The sequence below is a fragment of the Populus euphratica genome, unplaced genomic scaffold, assembly GCF_000495115.2.
Source record: "Populus euphratica unplaced genomic scaffold, PopEup_1.0 scaffold230.1, whole genome shotgun sequence".
Taxonomy (NCBI): Eukaryota; Viridiplantae; Streptophyta; class Magnoliopsida; order Malpighiales; family Salicaceae; genus Populus; species Populus euphratica.
The window spans coordinates 61706-71386 of record NW_011500083.1 but is presented as its reverse complement, the minus strand read 5'-3'; the positions used below and the strand labels follow the sequence as shown (position 1 = coordinate 71386).

The window sequence follows — 9681 nt, the reverse complement described above, 5'->3', positions numbered from 1 at the left end:
AACCCGAGATATAATATTGAAATAACTTTATAAAAAAAATAAAAAATAAAAAATATTAATTTTTGACAAACATAATGATGATGGATGAACTTAAAAAATAATTAAAATCAACATAATTTATTTTTCAAAACTTGTGATATGAATTGTAGAATCCCATCACAAGATAAAATGCAAACCTAAAAAAATATAAATTTTTAATTAATCAAAATAATAAGAGATAAACTTAAAAAAACAAATTAAAAAAAAGACTTAGGTAGGAGATATTTGAGAGTGTGTGTATCAATAATTATTTTAAAAAAAAAATTTGTTTAAAAATATATTAAAATAATATTATTTTTATTTTTAAAAATTAATTTTAATATCAGTACATTAAAATCATTTTTAAATATAAAAAATTAATTAAAAATTATTTTTTTTTTAAACACAAAAACAAAAAATTATCCAAAAAATCTTCAGGAGTGCCAGCCCATTGCAATTTCCTTCGAGACAAGAAAACACAGCAAAGCTAAACTCCAAAAGATATTTATTACTACGCAAACATTTAAATTAATTAAGCCAATTATGTATGTTGAAACAAAAAAAACCAATCATTTACTCCACTAACGACGTCACCTCTTTGATCTTCAAGTTCCCACCACCCTATTCTCCACCCTCCGATTTAATGACTCCTGCATTGACATGTCACCGGCGTTGCTAGACACCGGAGCTCCGATTCAAAATCCTAATAGCAACATCAATATCACCAACGGTCAGCTTTCTCGTTCCTCTCTCCGCATCTCATTATTATTGTTATTTAGCTTCAAAAAATTCTCAATCAAAACAAGAAACCAGCATGAACCCATCGAATTTTGATAATTTAAATTCTGGGTTCCCAAATTCAACCCGAATTAGTAACCAAAATCCAAACTTTAGCTCTCGATCATCATCGTCCTCGTCAACTAAAGGTGGTCTTTCGAGGCCAAGATTGGCAAAAGCTAGGAGGCAATCGAATCCCCAGAATTTTAAGTCCAATGAAGAAACCTGGGCTGGGCTCGGTCTCAATCAGTTCCGATCCGATGGGAGTCAGGTTGAACCGGGTGGTTCTGGGAGTGGTGGTGATGAGGCGTTTGTGTTTGGAGCTAGTCCAAGTAATATGGGGTTTAACTCGAATTCCGGCAAGGGAATTATAGAGAACTTGAAAAGTTTGAGAACGGGAAGTGAAACTAATGTAGATGTGAGGGAGAAGAGTGGTTTCGTTTTTGCAAGTGATGGTAATAAGAATCATGGTGTTGACGAGAGCATGCAGAAGTTGGGCATTGATGATAAGGAGAATGCTGTGGATGGGGCATCTAGGTTAAGTGTTAATGGCAAGTTTGGGAGCGGTGACAATGTAGGTAGTTCTATTGGGAGAAATGTGGAGTCACTGCCACCAGATGAGTTGGAGAAGAAATTGAATATTGAAGAGGCTGGAGATGCCACTAATGGTGGTGGTAGTTTTCAAGCTGATGATATCAAAAAGTTTGGATTTAAAAGTAGTGAAAAGGGTAGTGAAATGTTTGCCGCTGCTGCAGAGAATGCCCTTCCTGATCAAATCAAGAATTTGAACATAAAGGACTATGTAGTCACTAACAATGTTAATAATGAGACCAATGAGAAGGATAGTTTTGCCCTTGGAAGCAGGGAAAGCATTGGTGGTTATGTTGGTGGAGAGAACGAGAGTGCAATTTCACACGAGATGGGGTGCAAGTTGAAAATTGGAAGTGCGGAGGTAGAATCTTCAGGTCAAACCAACATGGGATTTTCTTCTTGTCGAATCTCCAGAAAGGATATGCCAACTGTAAATAAGGGTGATAAGAAATTCCACGATTGTGGTGATCCCACTGAATTTATTTTTGAAGGAGGAACGCCGGGTAAAGATGTAAGTGGTATTCATTCATCTATGGATCAGCCAAAAGTTGATACACAACCAATTGGAATTGCGGGACCATCTCATGTCTTCTCATCCAGTAGATTGGCTGGTTGGAATGCGTTCAGGGTGCCACCTACTGGTGGACTTGAGGAGACAGATGGGTTTAGTTTTACAAGCAAGCAAGATGGCACTGGGTCGCCATTTGTAGAATTTAAAACGCCAAATCCTAAAGGAAATCTTTTCACTGACTTAAATCCGAAGATGGAATTCAGTACAAAGTTTAAAGATTCAAAAGTAAAGAAGAAAAGGGGAAAGTTGAAGCAACCTGTCAGAGTCCCTCTGTCGCCAGGTCTTGATTTTGTTACCAGGGAAAGTGGCTCCCAAGAAATTCCAGAGGCTTCCGAATCATATTCACCAATGGATATTTCACCATATCAGGAAACATTGTCTGATGCTAGAAATTCCAGGGAAACTTCTGTCACATCAGAGGAGTCTTTCGCACTAGACAGTCAACATGCATCAACTGATTCACAACCAACTGTTCTGAATGATGCAATAGATGAAGATCTGGTTGTTGCAACACAGCGAATGGATATAAATGAAGACGATATGAAATGCAGAGAAATTATAGAGAAAAATTCTGAATACTGTTTTGATAAAGGTATCGGAGCTGAAAATCATCTGGAGGAGTCTATTTCAGGGGCTGAAACTGAAAGCTGTAAGTCTGCAAATGAGGAAATATATTCTATCAATGATGTTATAGTTACGTTAGCAGAAAGTGAAGCCAGTTCAAGTACAAATCTAGATAGTGACCTCAGCACTAAATTCTTTTCAGCTGTGAGTTCAGAAGATACTGTCAATTCAGGCTTCACCTTTGCTGCCTCTTCTACTGCACATGTATCGCCTAAGCATCACCATAAAAAGAACAATCTCTTTAGAGCTGATAATGATTCCTTTAATTCCAGTGCTACTTCCAAAGGTTCATATGTATCATCTTCTTTGCAATTTACACCATTTTCTGGATCTTCTTCACCCTTGTCCCCTGTACGGAGCAAGAAAGTTGGCCTATCTGCTCCTTCACACGTGGTTGGTGATAATGGTGAGCTGCTTAAAGGACTGGAGATCAATCAAGGGTCTGTTTCTGCATCTGTTGCAGCTCAAGAAGCATGTGAGAAGTGGCGACTGAGGCAAGATAAATTCCAGTCAACTCCATGTCATTCTTTTATAAAATTATTTGATATGGAATGTATTCTCTAGTTTATATATCTACTACATGTACTTCTGTAACCTTTCTGTATGATTGCAAGCTTTTATTGCACTTATATTTTTCTTTCCTTTTATTTTAGGGGAAACCAAGCATATAAAAATGGGGATTTGTCTAAAGCTGAAGATTGTTACACACAAGGTGTAAATTGTGTTTCTAAAAGCGAGACATCTGTAAGCTGTCTCAGGGCATTGATGTTGTGCTATAGCAACCGTGCAGCTACCCGTATGTCTCTTGGAAGAATGAGAGATGCACTAGGAGACTGTAAGATGGCTGCTGCAATTGGTCCCAATTTTACCAGGGTGCAAGTCAGAGCTGCAAAGTAAAGCTCCACCTTTTGTTTCTGATAAATTTTCTGGATGATTTGATGATTTAATTGTTATGTATTCGTGCATGTAATTCTAGTTCAATTTCTTATTCAATTTATTTTTACTTTAGATTTCATAATTGCTGCCTTATTATGCTCTGGTTGTCATATTAGTTCATTAAGTTGACACAGAAGTTATGTTTTCGTTGTGTGTTTGAGTTAGCATCTTGCTGTTTGTGGATGTAGACACAGAATATACAAATGATTTTAAGTTTAACTTCGTGCTTATCATGTAGCTCATTAAGCTTTTAATCACTTATTCTCAGGCCAATTCCCTTTTCTAATTATTAAGCTTCTGATTATGTTGAATAGCAGCTCCTTCTAAATGCAGTTTTTCTTGTGTTTATGTGCTGTGCTTATTTTCCTTTTCGTTCCAAGTTGTTACCTTGCTCTGGGGGACGTTGAAGGTGCAGTGCAATATTTCAAAAAGTGCTTGCAGTTCGGCATTGATGCCTGTGTGGACCGAAAAATTTCTGTTGAAGCCTCTGATGGGTTGCAAAAGGCACAGGTAATCTTTCTTTTCTTTTCTTTTGTTCAAATAAGACCTTATCATTGATAGTTTATTGAGTTTGTGGTCTGACTGTCCCTGTGAAATGTTTCATAAGTTATATAATGGCATGAAATGCACAATTAATGACTTAATACTGATTGAGTTGATGGATTCCATCAATGTCTGAACCTCTTGTATGTTGTTGTGTTGCTGCCAAAGCTTGAACCATGGGTGAGTGGTTAAGAATTACAACTCCACAAACTACATGGCCGAGGAACTTTGCTTTAATGTCTTTTGAATTGACCATTTATGATTTTTTTATTTCATGCCCATTAACTGTTTTTCTTGACTGGCAGAGAGTGTCTGAGTGCATGCAACATTCTGCTGAACTTCTGAAACAGGGAGCGCCTAATGATGCAGAGAGTGCTTTACAAGTAATTGCTGAGGGTTTGTTGATAAGTTCATGCTCTGAAAAATTACTTGAAATGAAAGCAGAGTCTCTTTTCATGGTTTGTGTTTCTTTTACCGAACCTTTGAAAGTTACTTTGAGTGAACCGCATCCTATTAGTCTCTTTCTATGCAAGTGAACCTCACTCCCATCTTGCTGGGGCAAGCTGTGTTATTCATTTTCTTCACGTCATTAGTATTCATTTCATAAGAAGTGTGTGACTAATTTACATTGGTTGCCAACAAACCACAACTTGGGCTGGTACTGGCTATGCTGATCTAGCCCAACATCAAATCCTACATAAGTGTGGTTACTATTTCACCATTTTGATTCTAATACACAACAAAACACTGGTTGGAACTTGGTTAACTTTTGTGTCATCCAGCAGCTGCGGAAGTATGAAGAGGTAATTCAACTGTGCGAGCATACATTTGACTCTGCCAAGAAGAATTCTCCTCCATTACATGCTGATTACCATGTAGAAAATATTGGTCCTGAACTCACAAAGGACACGTCATTTATGATCTGGCGTTGCCACCTCATTTTCAAATCTTACTTCCATCTTGGAAGGCTGGAGGAGGCTATTGGTTCACTAGAGAAGCAAGTGGAGCCTCCTTCTACTGCAATGAGGTAAGTTTATATGCCTTGAATATTTCCGATATCATTTGTTTGAGTGATGATAACAGTATTCTTACTCCAGTAGTCTGTCCAGGATTGGTATTGAAACTCAAGAATCACTGGTGTTCTTAGCTGCCACTGTACATGAACTCATACGCCATAAGGTATTGGATTCTTGTTAGATTTTTTTTCCCTGAATAGTGTTTTGACATATTTTAATCTGCTACCTCATGGCATTAATATGGCTAGCTGCAGGCTGCAGGGAATGAAGCATTTCAAGCAGGAAAGCATTCAGAAGCTATAGAACATTACAGTGCTGCTCTGTCACGTAACATAGAATCACGGCCTTTTGCAGCCATTTGTTTTTGCAATAGAGCTGCTGCATACAAAGCACTGGGACAAATCACTGATGCTACAGCAGACTGCAGCCTAGCAATAGCTCTTGATGGAAACTATTTGAAGGTTTTCTTCTAACTTGATTTCATCCTTTTCTATTTTCTTTTTGGCACTAATGACATCATGGGACCTGTGGGCAATTTTATTGAGTCCTATTTGAGCCAGATCGTTTATGATATTGGCTGAGGCACAATAAAATTTAAATGAAGCCTTGAAGGTTAAATTAGATCTTATGTGAAAACACTTGAATGTGATTCTCTCAAAATTAGGTCTGGGTATCAATAATGTATACTCTGAGGCTATAAAACTGTACTTCATTACAAAGTTGATTCTGCCCATTATTGTTTTTGTTTCTGGTACCAAGTCATACTGAAAAGGATTGCTGGCTTTGATTCATGGTGCAGATCTGGTTTGAAATTGACATGTCTTCAAGATAACTAATTATTTTCCTGGATTTATTACTTGCCTTATTAAATTGCTACAAGAATTCAGGTTTACAATGGTACAATTTACTGATTACTAAATTGGCATCTGCACATTCGCTCTTCCTTGGGTGCACAATTCAGTATCCATGGAAAAAAAAAAAGGGATACATTTCTAGGAAGGCACTGATTTTTTTCTTAAAATATGTTCGAGAACAACCATTTTGGTAATGCAAGTACTCTCCATGCTTTATTAGGCAATTTCTAGACGAGCCACTTTATATGAGATGATTAGGGATTATGGACAAGCAGCTAGAGATCTTCAGAGGCTGGTAGCTGTTCTCACTAAGCAAGTAGAGGAGAAAACTAAACAGTTCGGGCACTCTGATAGAACAACAAACTTGGCCAATGATCTTAGACAAGCTCGTTTACGTCTTTCTACCATAGAAGCAGCAGGCAGAAAGGAGGTTCCTCTGAATATGTACCTCATTCTGTAAGTCCTTTGTAATTCTAGATGTTACATGTTCTAATCTCTCTATAGAGTCTTGTCATTTCACAAAAATCATAGCTGGAATTTGAATGATTTCTATTCAATATTTTGATCATGGAGTGTAGTTGTTTGCTAGCGCATCAGAGAGCAGTCTTTCTGTGGCTCCCTCTCCTGTGGTAGAGAGATTTATGATCACTCATTTTTTCGCACATGTTACCCCCCCCCCCCCAATATATATTTAACTTGTCTTTTCAAACATCTGTAAGTTGACCATTATTAAGACGCTGAGCTGTCATTAATTTGATGATATACATTCCTAAAACAACTCTCCTTCCCTGCTGAAGTTTTATGAGTTCTGATAGTGGATTTTCATTTCTGTAGATGTTTAGTGGATTTGAGATTTTTTATTCAGAATTTGACGGTTGGGTTTTAGAGAGAGAGATGGAGGGTTGAAATGGTAGTTTGGGTACTAGAAAGATATCAAACAGATCTTTTATCAAATGAACAGTCAATGCTTGTTAAGGAGCCAGTGAGCGGTGGTGGAGGGTGACTAAGGTTGTTGTGGGGTAGGGGGTTAGAAATAATAGGACTTGAAAGAAAATAAATATTTTTGGAGGAGCCAACTTAGAAAATTATAATGTATGCTAATTTGATGGGACTATAGTAAATGTTTGGATTTTTTTTTTGGGGGGGGGGCTCACGGTTGGCTTGTGCATTACCCCTGCCAATGAGCTTGTAACTCAATCGGTACCCATTTCACTCTAATAGGTCTCGAATTTGAGCCTAAAAATAATAAAAAAAGAATACCAATCAGGAAATTAACTCATGATTCTAAAACTAGGACATAACCTGCAATCATGTCAAAATCACTGGTTTATTATTGTTGTTATTGTTTCCGTTATTATTATGTTTGTCTATAGTTGCTGTTCTTTTTATTGTTATTGTCATCGTGATCTCATTATTGCTTTAAATTTAAGATTCATTTAAAATATGAGGTATACAATTGTTTACCAATCAAATTATGATGGCAGGGGAATCGAACCTTCCGCTTCAGCATCAGAAGTTAAGAAGGCATATCACAAAGCTGCACTTAGACACCATCCTGACAAGGTTTCCTACATGTTCAATTTTTTTTGACATCTTATTATGACTTGCCCTTTTGACTCATTGGTAATTGACGTAGGCTGGTCACTCCTTGGCAAGAAGTGATAATGGAGATGATAGCCTGTGGAAGGAGATAGGAGAAGAAGTCCACAAGGACACTGACAGAATTTTTAAAATGATTGGGGAGGCATATGCCATGCTTTCAGACCCTGCTAAGGTTTTTCACATTTCTATCATGCAATCTACTGTCCCTGCACATTCTTTTAATGGCTCAACTTTTTAGTATTGCTGTTAACCTGATAATTATTTTTTCCCTCTCAAAATGGGAAAAACTTCTGCTCTGTAGTATTTTCTTCTGCTAGCAAGGTAGTCTTTGAGCTAGTATAAGAGGCATTACCTCATTTAGGGTGTCAGTGTGCTGCTCGCCAGTCTCTTGTACAATTTATGATACTGCTCCAGTCCCCCATGATTTCAAGTAGATAGTTTCTTATAGAAATGAAAATTATGTAAATTCTATTTGCGGTTGTTTGCGGAAAAGAGTGTTAAAGCAGGGGGAGTGGAGTAGAGAACGTATAGGTATAAAAACAAGTTCTGACATAACAACTAATGGATTGCAAGGCTGACTGTGAAGTTGTTTTATGTGAAAATATGATGTTGCTTTATTTGCTCATTGCTAAGATGCTGCTTTTCCATTGTCTAGTAATGGCAATCATGCTTAATTTCTCTGAACAAGAACCCATAATGCACTTAATTTTGTTTTGACAAATATAACTCTCTTGCTGTATGTCTCTTTAGTCTTATTCATGGTGTTTCCTTTGCTGGGATGCTTGCATGGAGTGCCTCATATTTACTTATTTTCCTTCTTGCTTTGTGTAATAAGAAGTGGTCTTCTTGTTATCTGCTGGACTTGGTTTCTATTAATTAGGAAACTTGTCTGTTGGACATTTGTTAGCAACCCTTTCCTCTGAATAATGTTTATTTCTTGTGTGTTTTCCATGGAAAAACACACCACAACCTAAGGTTATAGATCTTGTTTCACTACATAAATACTCCTTTGCAGGTCATTCAGGCCTGCCATTTTCTCGTTAGGCCAGTAGGCCTTGCTCTATCTCCCTGCTATATATAGTGTAAATCCTTAAACTCATAAATTCAATTGTTACATGTAAAAACGGAAACAAATCATTGTGATTTCTTTTACCGCTTAGCATAACTGGAGCCCTTCATCTGGAGGATAAGCTGATTACTTTGCTGTACACCTATTAATCTTTCACTATGCTGTGGTTCATTTTTCTTCTGTGAGAAAAGTCAGTATGCAATGTTTTGCAGCGTGCACAGTATGATCTTGAAGTGATGAGGAATGACCTGAAGAAACAAGGTGGAAGCAGCACATACAGAACACATACAGATGCTCCGAATTTTCCATTTGAAAGAAGCAGCAGTAGGAGACAATGGAAGGAGGGTTGGAGGCCATATGGCAGGTAACTGAACCACTGAAAAGTCAGGATCCATTCAATTTAACAGATTTTGATGACCATCGTGTGACATGCACGACAAGGATCTTGAGATTTCTGGTCACGTTAATCCATCCATAAAGGTAGGAGACGAGTCTGGTGGTTGGCTGCCATCTGCACTTAGCTTTGATCCAAAGGTCTTGCAGATGGAAAATCGTTCCAACTGCAAAGCTGAAGAACTGACAACATAATGGCAGAGGAATTACCTAATAGTTGAAGACTTTTTCCAAAAATCGTGGATTGCACGCATACAAGAGCTAGTTTGTACCGATAAGGGGTAAAGGAAACATAAAGGAGAAAACAGGAGAGCTGGTTTGTATTGAGTTTGACAGTCATGTCAGATTGTGTGAGGATTTGTAATTTGAATTCTGAAAGATTTGTTTTACACAAGGGACCAAAAAAAAAAAGAATCGAAAGGCAAAAACGAAGAACAGGCGTTCTGTTTGAATGCAATTTCACATAGGAGATTGCTAACTGTTTTGAGTTGTGTAAATGTAACGGCTTTGTACAGATGAAAAGTTAACAATGCAATCAAGAAATTAAACCAACATTTTCGAAATTATCAAGGACTTTAATTGATTCTCGAACTCTCACCACTGATGAGAGGCTTGCTGACCCTTTCACGATGCTTGACATGGCTCAGTAACTTGCACCTGCTTTGGTTACCAAGTTTGGCTGGTTGG

At 37.5% G+C, this 9681-nt stretch overlaps 1 protein-coding gene across 6 annotated transcripts; it reads left to right on the top strand.

Moving 5' to 3' along the window:
• The first annotated feature begins 539 nt into the window (after window positions 1-539).
• LOC105108858 (uncharacterized) lies at window positions 540-9472 on the top strand. Of its 6 annotated transcripts, none has more exons than XM_011003330.1 (11): window positions 540-3075; window positions 3235-3474; window positions 3898-4027; window positions 4366-4518; window positions 4846-5087; window positions 5158-5239; window positions 5325-5537; window positions 6151-6386; window positions 7415-7493; window positions 7567-7704; window positions 8814-9472. In XM_011003330.1, exons 1-11 carry the CDS (start codon window positions 833-835, stop codon window positions 8967-8969), a joined length of 3912 nt encoding a protein of 1303 aa, XP_011001632.1. In that variant the 5' UTR covers window positions 540-832; the 3' UTR covers window positions 8970-9472. The 6 variants fall into 6 exon arrangements, with proteins under 6 accessions (XP_011001632.1, XP_011001636.1, XP_011001635.1 ...); XM_011003334.1 differs by having other exon boundaries at window positions 4843-5087; window positions 5170-5239; window positions 5331-5537; XM_011003333.1 differs by having other exon boundaries at window positions 4843-5087; window positions 5170-5239.
• The last annotated feature ends 209 nt before the right edge of the window (window positions 9473-9681 follow it).